Source organism: Choristoneura fumiferana, chromosome 24 (genome assembly GCF_025370935.1).
Source record: "Choristoneura fumiferana chromosome 24, NRCan_CFum_1, whole genome shotgun sequence".
Taxonomy (NCBI): Eukaryota; Metazoa; Arthropoda; class Insecta; order Lepidoptera; family Tortricidae; genus Choristoneura; species Choristoneura fumiferana.
Window position 1 is genome coordinate 319,068 of NC_133495.1, and position 18,243 is coordinate 337,310.

General features: G+C 39.4%; 1 protein-coding gene across 1 annotated transcript in view; it reads right to left on the reverse strand.

Annotated features, from left to right (window-relative positions):
- LOC141441889 (prolow-density lipoprotein receptor-related protein 1-like) overlaps positions 1-17,881 on the reverse strand; it is a 106,476-nt gene extending 88,595 nt beyond the window's left edge. Inside the window, exons 1-2 of the mRNA XM_074106781.1 lie at positions 17,232-17,881; positions 381-542 (exon numbers count right to left, since the gene is read on the reverse strand). Coding sequence (XP_073962882.1) covers positions 381-542; positions 17,232-17,304 — 235 coding nt within the window. The 5' untranslated portion in view covers positions 17,305-17,881. The remainder of the gene's footprint in view (positions 1-380; positions 543-17,231) is intronic.
- Positions 17,882-18,243: the final 362 nt, after the last annotated feature.

The window sequence follows — 18,243 nt, forward strand, 5'->3', positions numbered from 1 at the left end:
AACCAAATAAATGATCTATCAATTTTTAAACAAGTTCCTATCAAATTAATATGTCGCTGAAGTCGAACTTTCAAGTTGACAGACACGTCTATTGGCATTATTGCTTTATGACATGCAAACGATTATCACCTTTAGGGTGGTAGACCACGTATTTGGTTGATGGTATATTATTGTTCCACAGTAGATATACCCCGAACAATAATGTATGACTCTTGCTTGTCGCATGAGGGCATGAATTATAAAATTATGCATTATTTTCGTACATTCCGGGTCGAACAATGAACTTCCACTTCCACTAGGCCTATGCGATCGCAATCTTTCTGCCAACTATTCTGTTACCCACCCTTCAATACCCGCACGCTAGCCTACATTACACATACCACAGTGTAGCTCGTCGGATCCATCAGGGCAGTGGTCGTGGGCATCGCAGCGCCACGCCGCGGGTACACAGCGCGAGCCGTCGCGGCACAGGAACTGGCCCGCGTCGCACGCGCCGGCCGCGTCGCCCGCGTGCGGGAACGACAGATCCTCGCCTGGTATACCTGGAAGAAAATCGATATTCAGTGATGGGCTGCACGGCTTCTACATTAATGCATGGTTAGTCGGATTCCGTAGGAGAGCTTGACTGTAATTCAAAAAAATACAAGGAGAGATGTAGCTTTATTACAGCAAAGGCCTTATCGTCTAACCGTACCGTACAACGTTAGACTCTAACGTACCTACTTGGAATCACAATCGTTTTCACTATGTCTTTCTATCACACGGTGTAGGATGAGGGTCGGAAGAGATGATGAATGCAATCACGAGCGCCCGCGTGTAGCCAATACGGACACTGGTCGTACGTCCAATTTCCACATGCAGATCTACATAATCGCCGACGATATTGTAGTCATGGCTGAGACCACGTAGGACCTCAGTGCTATGCTCGCCGACCTCAGCAGAGATTTCGACCGAGTTGGCCTGAAAATGAACATGGACAAGACGAAAGTCATGTCTAATGTCCATGTTGTGCCAACTCCCGTAATAGTCGGAGGCTCTGCGCTCGAAGTTGTTGAAGACTGCATACCTGGGACAAACGGTCCAGCTAGGTAGGTCCAATTTCGAGAAAGAGATCACTTGTCGAATCCGACTACGCAGTAAAAGATACTGTCAAAGGAAGTTTTAATTAAATTACATCAAGATTTAATGACAGGGTCGTCGAATGAAAATATTGTCTCCTTTGTAAAAAATATATAACTTTTGTTTATCTACTTGGATGTTTATAACCAAATATTTGAAGATTAAATTTCAAACATCAATTACGGTAAACAAAGATAACTTTAAGACTTTCAGCGCTAATATTGCGCAGAGTTGAAAGGTCACGTACGGCAAAACAACAAGACGCAAAGCGTAGCTAAAGCCGCATCCACATTCATCTGTCGTGTTGTGTCATGACGCATCAGAACGGTATCGGTTTCAGACATGTCTACGAATGTAAAAAAAAACCTGCTGAATGGTTGCCTATGCTCAACTATGAGGAAACTGAGGCACTCCTTGACTGGGGCATTAAATGGCTCTAAGTGATTTTTGTAGGCTATAATTTATTGAGGGGCTGTTTCACCATCCATTGATTAGTTTTAAGTGACGGTTAAATGTGATGCCGTCTCCGTCTATTCGAACAAAACAAATAGAGACGGCACTAATATCTGCTAATATTGGAATTGCATTTACAGTGTAACTACTTTTTGTGCATTTGAACAGAGTGGTTGTGCATTGAATTTTTACTGTGAACCCCTGTTAGAAATTTCTTTATCTATATAATTAGGACCGTACATAAACTAATATATAAGTACCTATATGTAATGTATTTGAACTTGCATAAACTTTGATAATAGTCACCTGTAAAAGACATTACTTTTTTAAAGTGATAGTCGAGATCACAAATATTTTATGTATGTACGTTAAATTAAAGTATTAATTGGCGCCTGTTGCAGTCGTAACTTTTAGACTGGCTGGGCAGAATAAAAAAGGGATTTAAAAACACAAACACAATATAATCTAAAACATAGTGTAATCGATTCTACTTTCGATTGTGATCAAACTACTATCTGGTTTTCAGTTATTTAATTAACACCAATATATAATTTAATAATATTTTTTATAACAGTTTACTGTCGATACACGCCGACAGAGGTGCCAATGAATCCATAGTCATTAAAAAATTATCGCTTACGCATGACTATAGTAACAAAAACGTGAATAACATAACAATGTTACGTGTAAAAAATATGTGCTCTTTTCTAGCTGTTGCCGGACGCATTGTCCGGCTGCATCCTGCAGAACTTTAAATTTTCCGGGATAAAAGCAATCTATGTTACCGTGGGATATTGTAGCATAAAAGCTACAATCAATTAAATTCAATATATTTGAAAACGGTTCAGTAGTTCCCGAGATTAGCCCTACAAATAAACAAACAGTTTGACCTTATTGTTGCATTGATTTAACACCACAAATCAGTGCAGAGTGATTACAAAAATAAAAGCAGTAGGCGGCTTTATCGCTTAAAGTATAGTATTGTATTACGTAAGTATACATGTTTAAACAATACTAATTAGTCCTTGGGTTATCTGTAATCTGTCAAGGTTACATGTCAAGGGCTGACGGGCATGCTCCTTTCATAGGGTTCGTTACAAAGAGTGCTATAGGATAGGATCCCTAATCATCTAAGTACAGTCACCTGCATTAATATCTGCCACAGCGGAGCGCGCAAAAATATGTGACACGTACTACCGGCCCTGGAATTAGAGTCGTTAGGCATTTTATGCACTCTTTGTTTGCCACATGCCTCTTACACCGGCCGCGCCAATATTTCTCGGGAAAACGTCACAGAGTGCCGAAACAAACTTGTGTCTGAAATTGAGACTTCCCTTAAAGAAGTTTCATAATGGGGTCAACTTAATTTAGTCCGTTTTAACCCCACAAAGACACAGGTTTGCGCGTTTACCACAAAAAAGTCTGCGTTTGTCGCATCACCTCTTTTCGAAAGCACTTCCCTAGCTACCACAGCCAGTATCGGAATCCTTGGTATTGACATCTCGAGTGAAGTCCAGTTCCGCGGCCATTTAGAGGGTAAGGTTAAATTAGCCTCAAAGAAGCTCGGCGTGCTCAACAGATCGAGACAATATTTCACTTCGGCCCACCGCCTCCAGCTTTATAAGGCGCAGGTTCGGCCACATATGGAATACTGCTCTCATCTGTGGGCAGGGGCTCCCCAGTACCAGCTTCTCCCTCTGGACCGCATACAACGGAGAGCGACTCGAATAGTCGGCTGCCAGCGAGTTTCTGATCGACTTGACTCTTTGACGCTGCGTAGAGATGTAGCTTCACTGTGCATCCTCTATCGCATGTACCATCAGCCAAATAAGTGGTCTATCAATTTTTAAACAAGTTCCTATCAAATTAATATGTCGCTAAGTTCGAACTTTCCAGTTGACAGACACGTTTATTGGCATTATTGTTTTATGACATGCTAACGATTACCAACTTTAGGGTGGTAGACCATATTTGGCTGATGGTACATACCTACAACCTTTTTGTTGATGGGTACTTGAGTAACATTTTCAAATGAACCGGACTTAAAATGGGTGAAAATAGAGTTGCAAGATTTGATTACAAAAAACTCACAAATTAGGCTAATAATTAAAAACATACATAGGATTTTTCTTTACATTACAATGTTTATAATTATCATTAAACGGCTATAGCTACCGAGTTGACTGTTGCGCGTTCCTGCGCATGCGCACGGTAACGCGTCACACGTGTCGCTCCAGCCGCTCCTTTTTAATCCCCAACACATGTTACATTCATTAACAAGTCTTTAGTCTAAGTTTGGCACCCATTACAAAATAGTTACTTCTTCTTGGAGTGCCATCTCTTTTAGCGCGGCATTGCTGTATTTCTACTCTGTTATATTTGAGTAGCGTTAACTTTAATTGAATATTCAACAGTTCAAATGCAATTATGTAATTAATTAGTTTATTAACTTATATTTATTGGAACACAAACAATCAAACATAGCTCATAAACAAATAATGAAGTGTGTTAAATCATTTACAAGACAGTGTCCACATTGTGAGCAATATATTTAAAAACAAAAACAGATTTTCAGCTGAATATGACGGACGCGTAAGGTCACTAAAAATTTAACAAATATTAGTAACAATAATCAGTTATTTAACATATATACAACAACTACTAATAATAATACTTTCTCCAAGATACTAAGTAGTGCCGTCGTAGTGGCCTAACTCTTACTGTTCAAAAGATAATCAAGAATTATGATAATTAATTAAATAATTAAGCACGGTACAACAATGAAAGATTCTTAATTTATGTAATTTTTAAAAGTGTGTTACTATTTTTTTTTATTTACACATATTTAGTAAAAGAAAGCAAGAATAACGTATGAAAAAAAAAACAATTCGGCCAAAATCGAATTACCAGGTATTTTTTGAGCAGTCTTTTTTATATAAGAGGAGACAAAGGAGCATGTGAGTCACCTCATGGGAAGTAATCACCGCCGCCCATGGGCACCCGTAACACGAAACGAGACTACTGTCGAAATTAACGGAAATAAAGAAAAACACGATATATGAACGACGAAGCCGTATTGAGTACCTACCTAAAGTGTATGTGAACCAAAAGAGGTCGTTATGAAGACGTTTTGAATAGAGTCTTTCATTTTATCTCTTGACCCAAAGGGGGCGTAATCAGCTTTATGTTACAAGTCTTTGTCTGCGCCTATAACAGTATTGTCTGTTTATTTATCAACAGAACCAAATAACCAACAAAACAAAACCAAATATGTAAGTTATTTTACTAACTTTGTATCTAGTCATCTACTCTTATATTCGGGTCTCAGTTCTTCCAAAGTAACAAATGAGCCAAACGTGATACGTCGATAATTCGACGATACTTTCAGAGTCTCAGGCAAACGTCGGTTGGATGTAAAATGTTATTTATTTTCTTACTTTCAATCATTCATAAACTTCCTTGGCTTCAAACTAGCAGAACCGTGGGTTAATTTTGGTTTTCTCAGAACCAATGTTGTTACTAAGTTCCAAACCCGGTTTATGAAGTTAGAAATAGCCCGGCCGAGGTGGGCGGTTGAATTAATGCAGCAATGCTACCTCTGATAGCCCAGTTAAGGGCCCATCAAGTCTTTAATGACAAGATTTAATATCTTAGTACTTTAGATTTAATTACTAGTTCTTGCCCGCAGCTTTGTACGCGTGCTGCATAATGCATTGCTGCGTAACTTTGTTTTTATTATTACTAGTAGTCTCTTTCAATTATAGATGCATTATTAGCATACCGTGACGATCTGAAGGTATTTCTGTAATAAGAATATGTCAATAGGAAACCAATTTACAGTCGAAAGCATCGTTGGTAGACAAGTAGGTACCTCCTGATCCTATCTTGTAAGTAAATTTTTGCTCCGCATCAGTAGATTTGTGATCTGGCATTTTACTGACAACCCTAAAATACTATATATGGATAAACTATTAAACTTTAAAAGAGGTGACGAGGCGATATATGGTCCCGTACCTTAGCCTGTCCGAATGGACGAATAAAGAAAAAAAAATGTTTTAGAATTATACTGCGTTTATCATTTACGGAATTAAGAAAAGCAACTTCTTAAGTAGGTGAGGGAGAAAGAAGTGACACGACAGAGCGTCCGGTCACCGACTTCACCCACCCCCATCTTGCTGTGGGGGGCATACTAGTGTACAACAAACTAGTAAAATTTATAAAGCTGGGAAACGAAATTGGGCAGGATATGAGTACAACAAACGTTAAAAATTATGTAGTCTCCTGATTTTTTCGGCAATGCCACACATGCATTTAACCTCATACCACCCAGCGACCTTTATATGTAGGACTTATTGTAATTTGACATCGAACTCTCTCATAAGTGACATAAAGTTTCATGTTCATAAAAAAAAACCTAACCATAAAAAAACATTTTTAATACAAGCTTTTTTTGCTGATTGTACTTTTTGTTGACTGTACTTGCATTGTCACCCAAACTACATTTGCATACCAAATTTCAAGTCGATGCTATTAACCGTTGAAGAGTTCCGTCCTGCGGAGACGATCCTGGCTGGACTACCAGGATTTCACTGCTAGATTATTGCATTGTCACTTGATTTACATAAGTATGCCAAATTTCAAGTTAATCCGACTACTGGAAGTTGGTCGAATTTTACTTGCAATAATTTGACTACAGACGTCTAAAGCGTCAACCACGACGTTAGGGTTGACTTAAATCAATCATTGGCCGGTCTTCTATTTATTGTGATAGATCACTCAGACTAATGTGTGGACCATATCCCCAGTTCGTCGTAATTGGGAGGGAGACGCGGGCGCGGCCGAGGGGTCTGCGCAGCCGCAGGAAACGAGTGACGCGCGGCCAGTCACGCGTAGCCACCGGGGACGTACGTATTCCCACGATTCCAAAATGATTTTTGGATAGATTTTTTATTTCTTAAACTCATTACTGAAACTCCAATACGTTTTCAGCATTCCTAAAATTCGGACAAAGCGGTTACACTCATCCATCTTTATCTGGACAGATAAGGATTAAAATTGCATGGATGCGTCTGTGTTCCCTGAACGTTAAGATCTGATCGTCTTGAAGACGATTGGCGATCTATGTTGAAATACATTTTTACTCGACAAGCGTGCTTCGTCTTATCTTGGGCCGTCATCGTCATACTTGTAGCATTATCATCCGGAAGACATCCACTGTTGAACAAAGACTCCCTTAGAACCATCTGGTTCCCCGCAACTCTCGCGATGTCGACAGTCCCACCTAGTGGGAGGCCTGTCAACGCCTCGCCTTCCGGTTCGTGGTCGCCACTTGAGAACCTTTCTCCTTGAGCTATCTGTCTTTGGAGTGATGTGGCCTACACATTGCCATTTCAACTAGATTATTCTTCGAGTTAGGTCTCTCTAGTTCTAGAGTCTATTGGGCAAAAGAACTCCGAGGATAGCTCTCTCTATAGCTCGTTGCGTGACTCTGAGCGTCTCCAAGTCGCCAACAACCACAAGGTCACAAGTCTCAGAGCCATATGGAACCCCATAGCTTACCGTCAGGCCTAATCGTGGTCAAACAAGACAATTTTGCCTAAAACCGATAGTAAAACAAAAAAATATCCAATAAACAACAATGATTAACAGGGTTTAACTGTTGGTTGTAGGACGAGCAACGGCAGTTTATTAATAGCCTATGCGACCTCTGCGAGCTTCTACGTGTTATCAAATCCAGAATATTTCCGCAAGTGGCTGCGCAAGCCCGAATTAACACCTATGCAACGATTTTCACTCATAGTTTTCATAGCTAAAATCAAAACAAATCGACGCGTATATATTTTTTTTATTTATGACCACGCATAACTTTTTACAGAGTAGTCCGATTTTGATGATTCTTTTTTTATTGGAAAGCGTATACCTCGAGAGTGGTCCCATCTAAATTTGAAAAAAATATTCCTATTGATTGTTCAGTCGCTGATTGTACTGTATGAGCCGGCATAATTTTTTACAGAGTAGACTGATTTTCATAATTCTTTTTTTATTAGATAGGGTATACCTTGAAGTTGGTATTATATACATTTGGGAAAAAAACCACAAGGGTGGGAAAAAGTATAAAATAAAAACTTTTTAACAAAAAAATTGAACCGCCGAAAAAACTGAAAAGCAAAAAATAATACCTTTTTTGTTTGACTTTAATCTAGCTACCAGTTTGAAGTCGGTGCCTCAGCACGAGCCAGGAGGAGTGATAGAAGCCCATCAGGTAGACGACGATAGGTCCACTCCTCCTGGCTCGCGCTGAGGCACCGACTTCAAACGGTATTGTAAAATTAACGGGATCCTGGCTTTTCGCAGAAAATATTTTTCCCAAATGATTCAAATGGTCGAACGGTTTTTTTTCTGAAACTGTAGACTATTTTGGATATATTTTAGGATAGTCTTAGAACCCTATAGGGTTAATTTCATAATAACAATCTTGAAGTTTTTTTTAAATGGCTTCTTTCTTTTCTTTTTTTCTATTTGTCCATATGAGACAGTTGAGAAATGAAATAACTCATTTGGGAAAAATTATTTCGGCATAATATTTCAGCTTATAAACTGATCTTTCATCCTTCTTAGTTTTGATGTTGAGTTTAGTTACATCCCATATTTTAGTCGACATCAAGATAACAAACAAAGATTTTTACCAAGAATGATAACTTTAATCTGTAAGAATGTACATGTTTACGTGTAATACACCAAGTTTATAGTGAAATAGACAGGTTTTTAATCGGCGAACTAGCACGTCGACTTGTACGCGAACTTCGGACAGGATATCTGTCATTTATCAAAGTGGGTTGTTTATCTCAAGAGTAATTAAATGTTGGCAGATATACTAGGCACGAAGGACAAATTGCAAGGACAGAGGTGACTTTATTTCTACGAAATCCCACTAATCCCACTAGTATTATAAATGCGTAAGTTTGTAGTCTGTTTGTTTGTTTTATTTGTTTCTTAGTTTGTGACCTCATCACAATTCGGAATACAGATAAATTGAGTCCCGGAGCCTTCTCATGGCCGGACATAGGATAGTTTTTATCCCGGAAAATTGCATAGTTCCCGCGGGATAGCTATAAACGAATCTTACGCGGACGGAGTCGCGGGTAACGGCTAGTAAAAAAATATTACAAACGTCAAACCCATACCAGCACCACTGCTCAGACAGAATGTCCAAAACAAGTCACAAGAAGTTAGTCAAGTGCCCCGACGAACTGTAAAAAGTAGATGTATGTATTGTACCTACACGTTACAGAGACGTCTCTAGTTCAACGACTCGGGTGTTCTTGAAACGATACCACAAGAGGTCATCGCGAGAAACAATAAAACAAACGGTTTGTTTATTTATACGCGTCCTTAACACCCGGTACCTAATCTTAGGTGTTTATTATCATGACATACAAACACAAGATATAAGTATTGAGTACAGTACGTAAACGTGCCCTGCTGTATCAATGGAAGCACAAATGGAAGTAAAATTAAAAAAAAACCTAACCAATAAAAAGTTGGAAAACCCCCGACTTTGTCACTTCAAAGTTCAATATCTCAAAAACGGCCATACCGATTTTGATAAAACATGTCTAAGAACCATTGCTAGAAAACCTGATTTCAAATAAAAAAACCGCATTCAAATCGGCCCACCCGTTTAAGAGCTACGGTGCCACGGACAGACACACATAGCGGTCAAACTTATAACACCCCTCTTCTTGCGTCGGGGGTTAAGAACGGTCCCCGTGTACCCTCCCTATACACTCATCCAAATTCCAGGTTTTTTATCCCTAGACTAGACAGTTTTCAACATTACAATATAGGCATATTACTACGGAGACAAAACATAATGAGTATCCTACCTAAGACTTTTTTGATGCGAGTACCTTCGTCAAGTTTTTGGCCAAGCTTCGAATAAGTTTACAAATTACTGTTAATTTCCAAAATTAACTTGTTCAATCCAAGAAACTCTTCAGCTTTATTACATTAGTATCTGACGATACCTAAGAGTGAGATAAATGCCTTTCTTTGTAGTCCCATTCGTACCTACACCACATCTAGGTGCAAAACAACGTGTCTTGTTTTTGGTTTAAAAAACCGCACGAGAATTCTTAAATTCAATTAGGTATAATGGTCAAAGCTCTCGCGCGCTGGCAAGGACGTGGATGGCTCGGGACCGGTTTGCGGGTTTTTTCTAACCCCACGGACCCTGGCACACGAGAGCTAATCGCGGACGAACAGCTTCCGTCCCTCACGCACACGCTAACTGGCTAGACAGGGATGAATGCTTTGGTCGGCTGCAAAAACTAGCATGCTACGCTCACACGTCCAGGTTTGTGCTAGTAAATGGGATACTATTTTAAAACAACTTAACCTTGCCTCAACGAAAACCTCGCTTAAATACGTCTTAAGAAATCCAAAATTACAGTTTTATTTGAAAAAAGCTGTTGCCCGTGGCTGCGTCTGAAAGGAATATACATATTGATCGCTATCCCACGGGAACTGTGCTATTTTCTGAGATAAAAACTATCCAATATTCTACCCAGCCAGGGTCTCAAACTATGGTCATGCGAAATTTCAACTATGGTTCTGCGGTTAAAACGTGAAGAGGTTAAGACAGACTGACATTCAACCTGACAGTTACTTTTACATTTTATAAAGTGTCTGTCTGTGGTGATACGGACAAGCTTGGAAATAGCGCGCTTTGAAAAGTACGACAGGAGGATAAAATTTCAACGACTTTTGGAGTTTATAGCTCCTCATATATTATCATATTTGTACATAAAAAGTTGCACACACCAACAAACTCGCCAAATCCAGCTAGCTAACAAACACTAATTTAACAAACAGTCTAATCCGGTTATCCCACGAGAACGTGAAATGGACACAAACAAGCTGCAATCCTGCAGACGTTTAATATATATATTTACGACGAGGTTCACGCAATAAAAAAGGGTACTCTGTGGTTCCACGTTGGCCCAGGAATTAAATTGGTTAACTCGCGTTCTGCGAAATAAAAAACAAAATCTTCCTAACCTATGAGTACCTATACAGCGTGATTTCGTCAATACGATTGCTCGTGGCCAAAGGTAGACGAATGTTTTGCAGTGTGACTCCACTTGATTTAACCACTGAGTCCATCAAACTTCCAGCATTTTGCCTTGTTGCTTACAACATTAATAACAAAGTCTATTCGCGTATTCTGCGCAGAAGTGGTTAGTACTTGGTATTGGCACTCGTATGCGCATGGGCAACGCATGATGGATCGCTATTTCTGCCGGCGCCAGGCCACTCTAAACCGCAACATACACGGAAACGTAATACTGGCATCTTGTACTATGATATTAATATGTATGAGTACTCGAACTGACCTGGAAATATTGCTTGCATTAAATATTAGATCAGAGACTTCATGTCTAATGCACTTCGAATCACAATCTTTTTGCCACTTCATTTTGTGACTAGGCATGAGATGAGGATAGAAAGAAAATGAATACTATAGCGAGCGCCTGCACGTTAGGCAATACGGCCTCAGGGGTAGTCAATCGATCGATCAATCGTCGTCGATCGACCGATTGGCCACCGACGTCGATCGCGGCTATTGTTCGAGCCGATGCAGTAAGGCAGAAAGGTACATGGCTGCAAGTTGCAAGGTGTCCTAGAACTATAAACGCTAAGAGGGGTTTGCTAATGTTTCGGCGAAAATTATTTAGCAAATTATTAGCTCTCAAACTATTTATCCCATATTTTTATTTAGCCGAAATGTTATTTCCCAACTCAACATTTCGCACTGATATCATTTCCCAACTAATCATTTGATAAATTATTATTATGCAAATTATTACCTGGGATTTTTTTAAGATGTCATTTATGTTTTGGTCAAATGTATTGATTGGCATGCCCTTCAATTAGCAACATATTGAATGGCATCCAACCTACTTTCCTAGTGGCAGTTATCCTGGCTGCTATAAAAAAACCCTGAACCTAAACTATCCAAGTCGCTTCTGCTCCGAACCGTCTTGCTCGCTCGCTTCACACGAATTTTGAAGTAATACCTTGCAATATAAAAATTGGCTAAATGTTATTTGACAATTTGTTATTTTCCTAAGCCAATCATTTGCTACATAATTATTTGCCACATAAAACTGTGATGAAGTAAAATTTTGCAATATAAAAATGTTCCGGAATAAGACAAATTCGAAGTAAAGTTATGCCAACGATTGGTTTGCCAAATGTAACTTTGGAGAAGGATTGGTTGCTAAAAAGGCAGTACACCGCTAAGAGGAGACAGTGGCCAGTGGGTAAAAGCAATCTGAATTTTCGAAAAGACTACGTTAGTCTGCCTAAAAAGAAACTCCAGTCAGTTCGTAAGAATAAGTAGTAAGTACAGTGAGCCTCAATTTTTGCATATTCTCTCTTCTCATTACCTACAGAATTAATATTTTCAACGCGAGTATAAAACTTATGCCATTGTGTGATAATCTCTGATGGAATATCTGTCGTTGGCTTTTAAAAGTTGAAGTCACACGGCAGACTCCGCTTACCGCTGTTTATTTACATGACAATGTCTTTGACAGGATTAGTAATTCTATGGGTGTGCGCAGTAGATAGCAGACTGCGAGGCGTTTAGGAAGAAAGAAAAACATTTATTCGTGACATGTAAGGATATTTTTTAATGATAAAAACAGAAATAGAGACGTAAACGACGTCGACATGGTTATTTCAGGTCATTTTTCACAAGGAAAGAATGTTGGGAATATAATACGTACGATTACCTGAACTCTCATAGAACACCTTTTTTACTCTTATCGCCGTACCTTGACGCAACCCAGCGAAAGTTAAATGTATAAAGTGCATATTACTACATACAAGTTTTTCCAAGACTTCCGTAACATGTCAAGTTTCTTGAGGAAAATATAGCAAATATCTTCAAAACTTCCAACCTATCCAAAATTAAAACTTATCACGCGAGTTGCACCTATACAAACGTCTATAATACTCATACAATTTTCTTCTCTTCAACCAGGTGAAACCCACAGCAGAACATAATCCTCAAGAGCAAAAATAAACAGGAGAATACCGGTTAGTAATGCTCATCATTGTAGATTTTTCCATATAGGACAGTTCTGTACAGGCACTCCTAGTCAAGTAATTGTTTCGGGACTCTCGATCCTTGTTCTCCCCACAGAATCTACACGCCCCATGGCAATCGATGCCAATGGATAATATTTAGTGGCTTCCAGGCTGTGACTACTCGTAATTCGGTGCAGCACATCTCATGTGATAATTATCATAGCACAAACAAGATTTCAAGTATTTGGTTACATGTTTCATGACACCGCGACGTGTGCACGCGTCGCTGCTCTCGTCTCCTGTTACACCCTTAAAGCTGTTTGCTTCGACTGGTATGTACGTTCTCAAGATATTGGAATTATTTTATCTTAGGGAAGATTTGCTTTGCCAGTAGTCATGTTGGTCAAAAGATTGGACGAAGGTTTCTACGAATGATTATATCTGGCTGGCAGACGTATTCCTCATTTAGTTCAAAGAGGTGCAGGTGCACTGCACTAGGAGGTAATTTTTCGAAATTCCAACGGGATAGGGAACTAGCCTATATTTTAATCTGCCATCCATACATCCCACCCTATACACGTCCCAATGCTGGGCACAGGCCTCCGCTCGGAATGACAGGCCTTGGGCCATAGTTCCCACGCGGGCCCAGTACGGATTGGGAACCTCACACACACCATTGAATTGCTTCGCAGGTTAATGCAGGTTTCCTCACGATGTTTTCCTTCACCGCAAAGCTCGTGGTAAATTTCAAAATGTAATTTCGCACATTCATTTCGAAAACTCAGAGATGCGAGCCGGGGTTTGAACCCACGATCTTCTGCTTGAGTGGCGATAGCATAGGTCAAACTACTAGGCCACCACGGCTTATCGCGTGGGCAAAGCCGCGGGAACAATTTAGTAAAACAACATATGGATTAGATCCAGCCTAGAACCGTTATAGGTACCCATTAGGCCTGTAGCGGTGAGTAGGTGGCATGAATGTTGACACCTAGGCCGGCGCGGGCGCATACTAAGTGAACTATTAAGGCACGCTCCGCATGACAATAATGCAGTCGCTTATGAATTACGAATTAATCAGAGCATAAATTAAGTTAACGTACTGTTTGTTGTTTTAATCTGTCGTAAATATGTTGAAATTGTTTGATTAAACAAATATGCGCGTAAAACGCACTTCCTTATCAAATCTTCCGTAACTTAAAACTAAAACTCCATCTTTATTAGTGAAAAACTTAAGTAGGTACTAGACAGACGAACAGAATCTAACTGAATCGCGTTCAAGGGTGGAACCTTTTCATAATCAATTTCACTATGATTTCTTTTGCGAACGTATTTGATGTCAACATAACTTAGTAGCATAATGAATGGTTCCGCGCGATTTAGTTTCTTTGAGGTGTTTTTTTCCGTCAAGTTGTTTTTTCTAAAATTTTCCGTGATTCACCATCATCATTATATCAGCCGTGGGACGTCCACTGTTGGACAATAGACCTCCCCCACAGACCTCTAGTTGCTTCGGTTGGAACCCTACATCCACTCACCCATCTTTGTTATTACGACTATAAAAGGAACGTCGCCGACTTTGAACAAATCTTATTAGAACTGCATCGAATCTAACGGTAGCTTTTATAACTCAATTCCCACGGTGCAGGCTGCAAGCGCGATAGCAAAGTTTGTAACCGTATTAGCATTGCAGTTGGGAAATTGGAGGGGGAAACTTATATCCAATTTCTGTATTTTGAAGAGAAAAATTTAAAAGCTTTTTGAGTCTTTGCAGTCGCTGTGACAAGTCTAAATTCTTTTGAATTGAAACTATGTACGAGTTGGAGCCATTTAGGTGCGTGTTATATAGACTGCCGTTTCTATACTCTTAAAGTAGGTAAGGTAGGTACCTACTTATAGTATCCTAACCCGTTTTGTTCAGCTAAATTATTGCAGGTGGTTACGTAGGTACTCTGAACGCTTCCGCGTACTCGAATGTGACCATATATGCACACTAGGGTCCTTTACCTACCTGTGCAATTTAAAGCAGGAGTATTGAGACTTACACTTACCCTAGCGGGTATCAGTGGCGTGGCCTCGTAAGAACTGGATACCCACCAGAATGCCTACATGTTATGTATACTTGTTTATATAGCGAAGTGTCACATTAGAAGACATATCACGCTTGGGTCTCTCTAGCGTTTTTAACTTGTTAGTTACTTTAATGTAAAATGTAAAAACAACACTTTTTGGCAGAACAAACCGAGGCAAAATTCAATTTTGTCCCGGTTTGAAAATTTCGTAGATTCGCAAAATTTCGGAAATTTTCTTGCAACGCCACGCCACTGGCGTAGGATCGTTTTTACGGAGTGTGGGGGGCGAGGAGGGGCGTCGCTTTCACGATCATTTCTTAACCCCCGACGCAAAAAGGGGTGTTATAAGTTTGACCGCTATGTGTGTCTGTCTGTCTGCCTGTCTGTCTGTCTGTGAAACCGTAGCTCTTAAACGGGTGGACCGATTTGAATGCGTTTTTTTTTATTTGAAAGCAAGTTTTCTAGCGATGGTTCTTCAGCCGTTTTCGAGATATTGAACTTTGAAGTGACAAAGTCGTGGGTTTTCCAACTTTTTTTTGTTAGGTTATTGTCGTAGTACGCATGTTTTTACCAAGCTTCGCTTCCACACCATTCAACTGTGAGTGCGAATCTTAGGCTGCGGACTGGACGCCAGCGATCAGCGGGCAGACAGCACAGCGTGCGCGCCCTCTACTCATTGCTGGGCCGAGACACGCGCTGCACAGTGCTACCTTGACTTTCCTGGCAGTACACGCAATGAACAGAGAACACGCGGCGCGGCTGCCCATCCCGCTGCCGCTGTCTGCTGGCGTCCAGTTCGCGGCCTTATGGTTTGCCACAACTACATGCGACTGAAAGCGCAGAAAGCATTCATAATACACTGCGAGAGTTGCCCATTAACAGCTTAGCGTTGAGCGTGTGGACCGGGCAATGAACAGAGAATTCGCATGCCAGTCGCGCATGCGCGTACATACTAGCAATGGAATCCTTGCCATGACTGCCAGCAGGCCCAGTTCGCGGCAGTGATACAAAAAGTGGTGTAATATCGCTCCCTAAGGGCCTGGGACGACCACTAAGGAGTGTCAGTGTGCAAATAAATGACAAATACCTACTTTTGTATAAAACCGAAAAATATTGCTTAGGAATCCTAAGTTAGGATCTATGAAACAAAAAAATTGGGGACATCTGGTTTAGAGTACCAAGAGCAAGTAAAAACCTAGAAAATCTGAAACTGTTTTCAATATTCAAACTACCTACAAAAAATGAAAAAAATATTATTTATTTTTCTGCAGTCGGGATTCTCATCCATGTACTCATAAATTAAATTATGAATGAAAATGAATGAAAATAATTTATTTAATATTCTTTTACAACAAATCAGTATTTTCCCCAGCAAACTAACAAGGAAAAAATGGCAAAGCACTCAGCTACAAAGTGATACTTAGGTAAGTACAAAAGTTTTCAAAATTGGGTTCATTAGTTTGAGTACAACTAAAAAATTAGCGTGGCTTTAAAACCACCCACTAAATAAATTAAACTCATAAAATGTTCATAGACTCATCTGATAGCAACAGTTGTTTACAAAACAAAAACATAGAAAGTCTCTCATCTTATTCACTTACCTGGTTAAACAGTAAACAAGTGGAAACTTATTATTTTCATACCTAAACTCCAGGTTATCAAAATAAGCACAATGAATGGAACTGTCACAAACAATTTAATAACTACCTATTAAAGATAACGGACCATCTGTCTGTGTTATCAATAGCTTACAATTGCCTCTGCAACTGTTTAATTAACCCACTGACAGCTGAAATCATTCTGGGTATTTCTAATAACACACTAGAATTTCATAGTTGTTTTAAATGAATGCAGAATAATTTGTACCAATATCAGGTATGATACCTAAAAAGCTAGAAAAGCTATTATGTTATTTATTTATTTATTTATAATAATATATATATAAAATCATTTACCTATTTCAGATTCACATTCATATTTGTTAGTGTAGTCTTCAAAAAGTTAATATTACCAGCTAGATTACATTTGATTACATGACATTAAATTTAAATTTTAAATAGGTATTTTAAATATTTTGTTAAAGTATTGTTTTGAAAAAAAAAAAAACAGGTACAGTAAAGTTCTTTGTTGAGACCTTCTCAATACAGGATTTATTTTATAAGTACCTTTGGTTATAGGTTTCCCTAAAATAAAAAGTTAATCCAGAGGACAAAGTGATACCTATCTGGTATTCTGATGCAATTACTACAAATTAAAAATTATATTTAGGCATCACTAAATTTCTGGATAAAGTTTTTATTTTAAGGTTTAGTTTACTATACCCTACTCAAAATAAACTTAGCAACAGTTAACCTTCCGCTCACGATTCATGACTAAAGAACCGTAGAAGCGCAAGTTGTCGGTTCTTTGTCTGGTCTCTCTTTTAGACGGAGTTAGAGATAAAGGCCTGATAAAGGGCAGGGTACATGGACAAGGCAAGCTAGATAAACTTACCGGGGCGCGGTTCCAGGCCTGGTAAAACAGCTGCGGCGCCAACTAACGCCGCCGCCACTATAATAACATACATCGCTAGTAATTTTTAACACTCATGTCTAAAAATGTTTTGGTCTCCAGCTTACACAAATAAGCACTCTATAAATATCGCACACTTGTTCTTGTTTACACACACTGCACGAGTCTTCACGACTTCTATTTCATTGATCCCGATGATTCTATGGGAACTGGCAAGAACCCTTCAGTCACTCGCCCACACTTTAAATTGTCCTCGAATCGGATTAATTTTAATTTATTATTTCATCGTTCTTGATTAGTTTAATAATAAAAGCTTTCTGAATCGAACGAAAGCTCGGAAGCTGCACTCTGCAATACCGCACCGCTTCAGCACGCAACAAACAAGAACCACACGCAACCGGCCGTGAACCGGCAATGCGACTGAACATAGGTGCAGGTGCAGTGCAGTGCAGTAAAAAAAAACACAAACAACAGGAATACGTTTTGCCAACATCCAGAATCGAAATAAAGGTTCACTTACATGCGAAACGTCAATTCTATCGCGGATAAATATAAGTAATGAAGCGTTTTATTCAATGTTTCAAACAAAACTGAGTCCCTTCTGTCTGACAGCTTCTGACATTTTTGAGTTGAGTTCCGACTGACAGCTCGCTGGCCTGGATCAAAGAGTAGTATAATATACGGGGAAAAGAGAGCCCTCTCTCGTCTCATTCATGCAGACTGTTTTGAAGCGCCGTCTGCATTTCCTAACTAGTACCATTGATGTATATATCCATCCATACGTATAGCTATTAATAGTCACAGGTATTTTTTACTTTACTGGATTTGCTTCCCAGCTCAAACCACATAAAAACTAAAAACAGGGCTGCAAAGAGAAGTGAGACCGCTAGAATTCAGTCTTCTTAAGTTTAAACCAGCCTCAATTTTCCGTTTGCAGCACTGTCTTTACTTTTTATGTGGACGATGTGCACGAGTTTCGATTGCAACGTAGCCA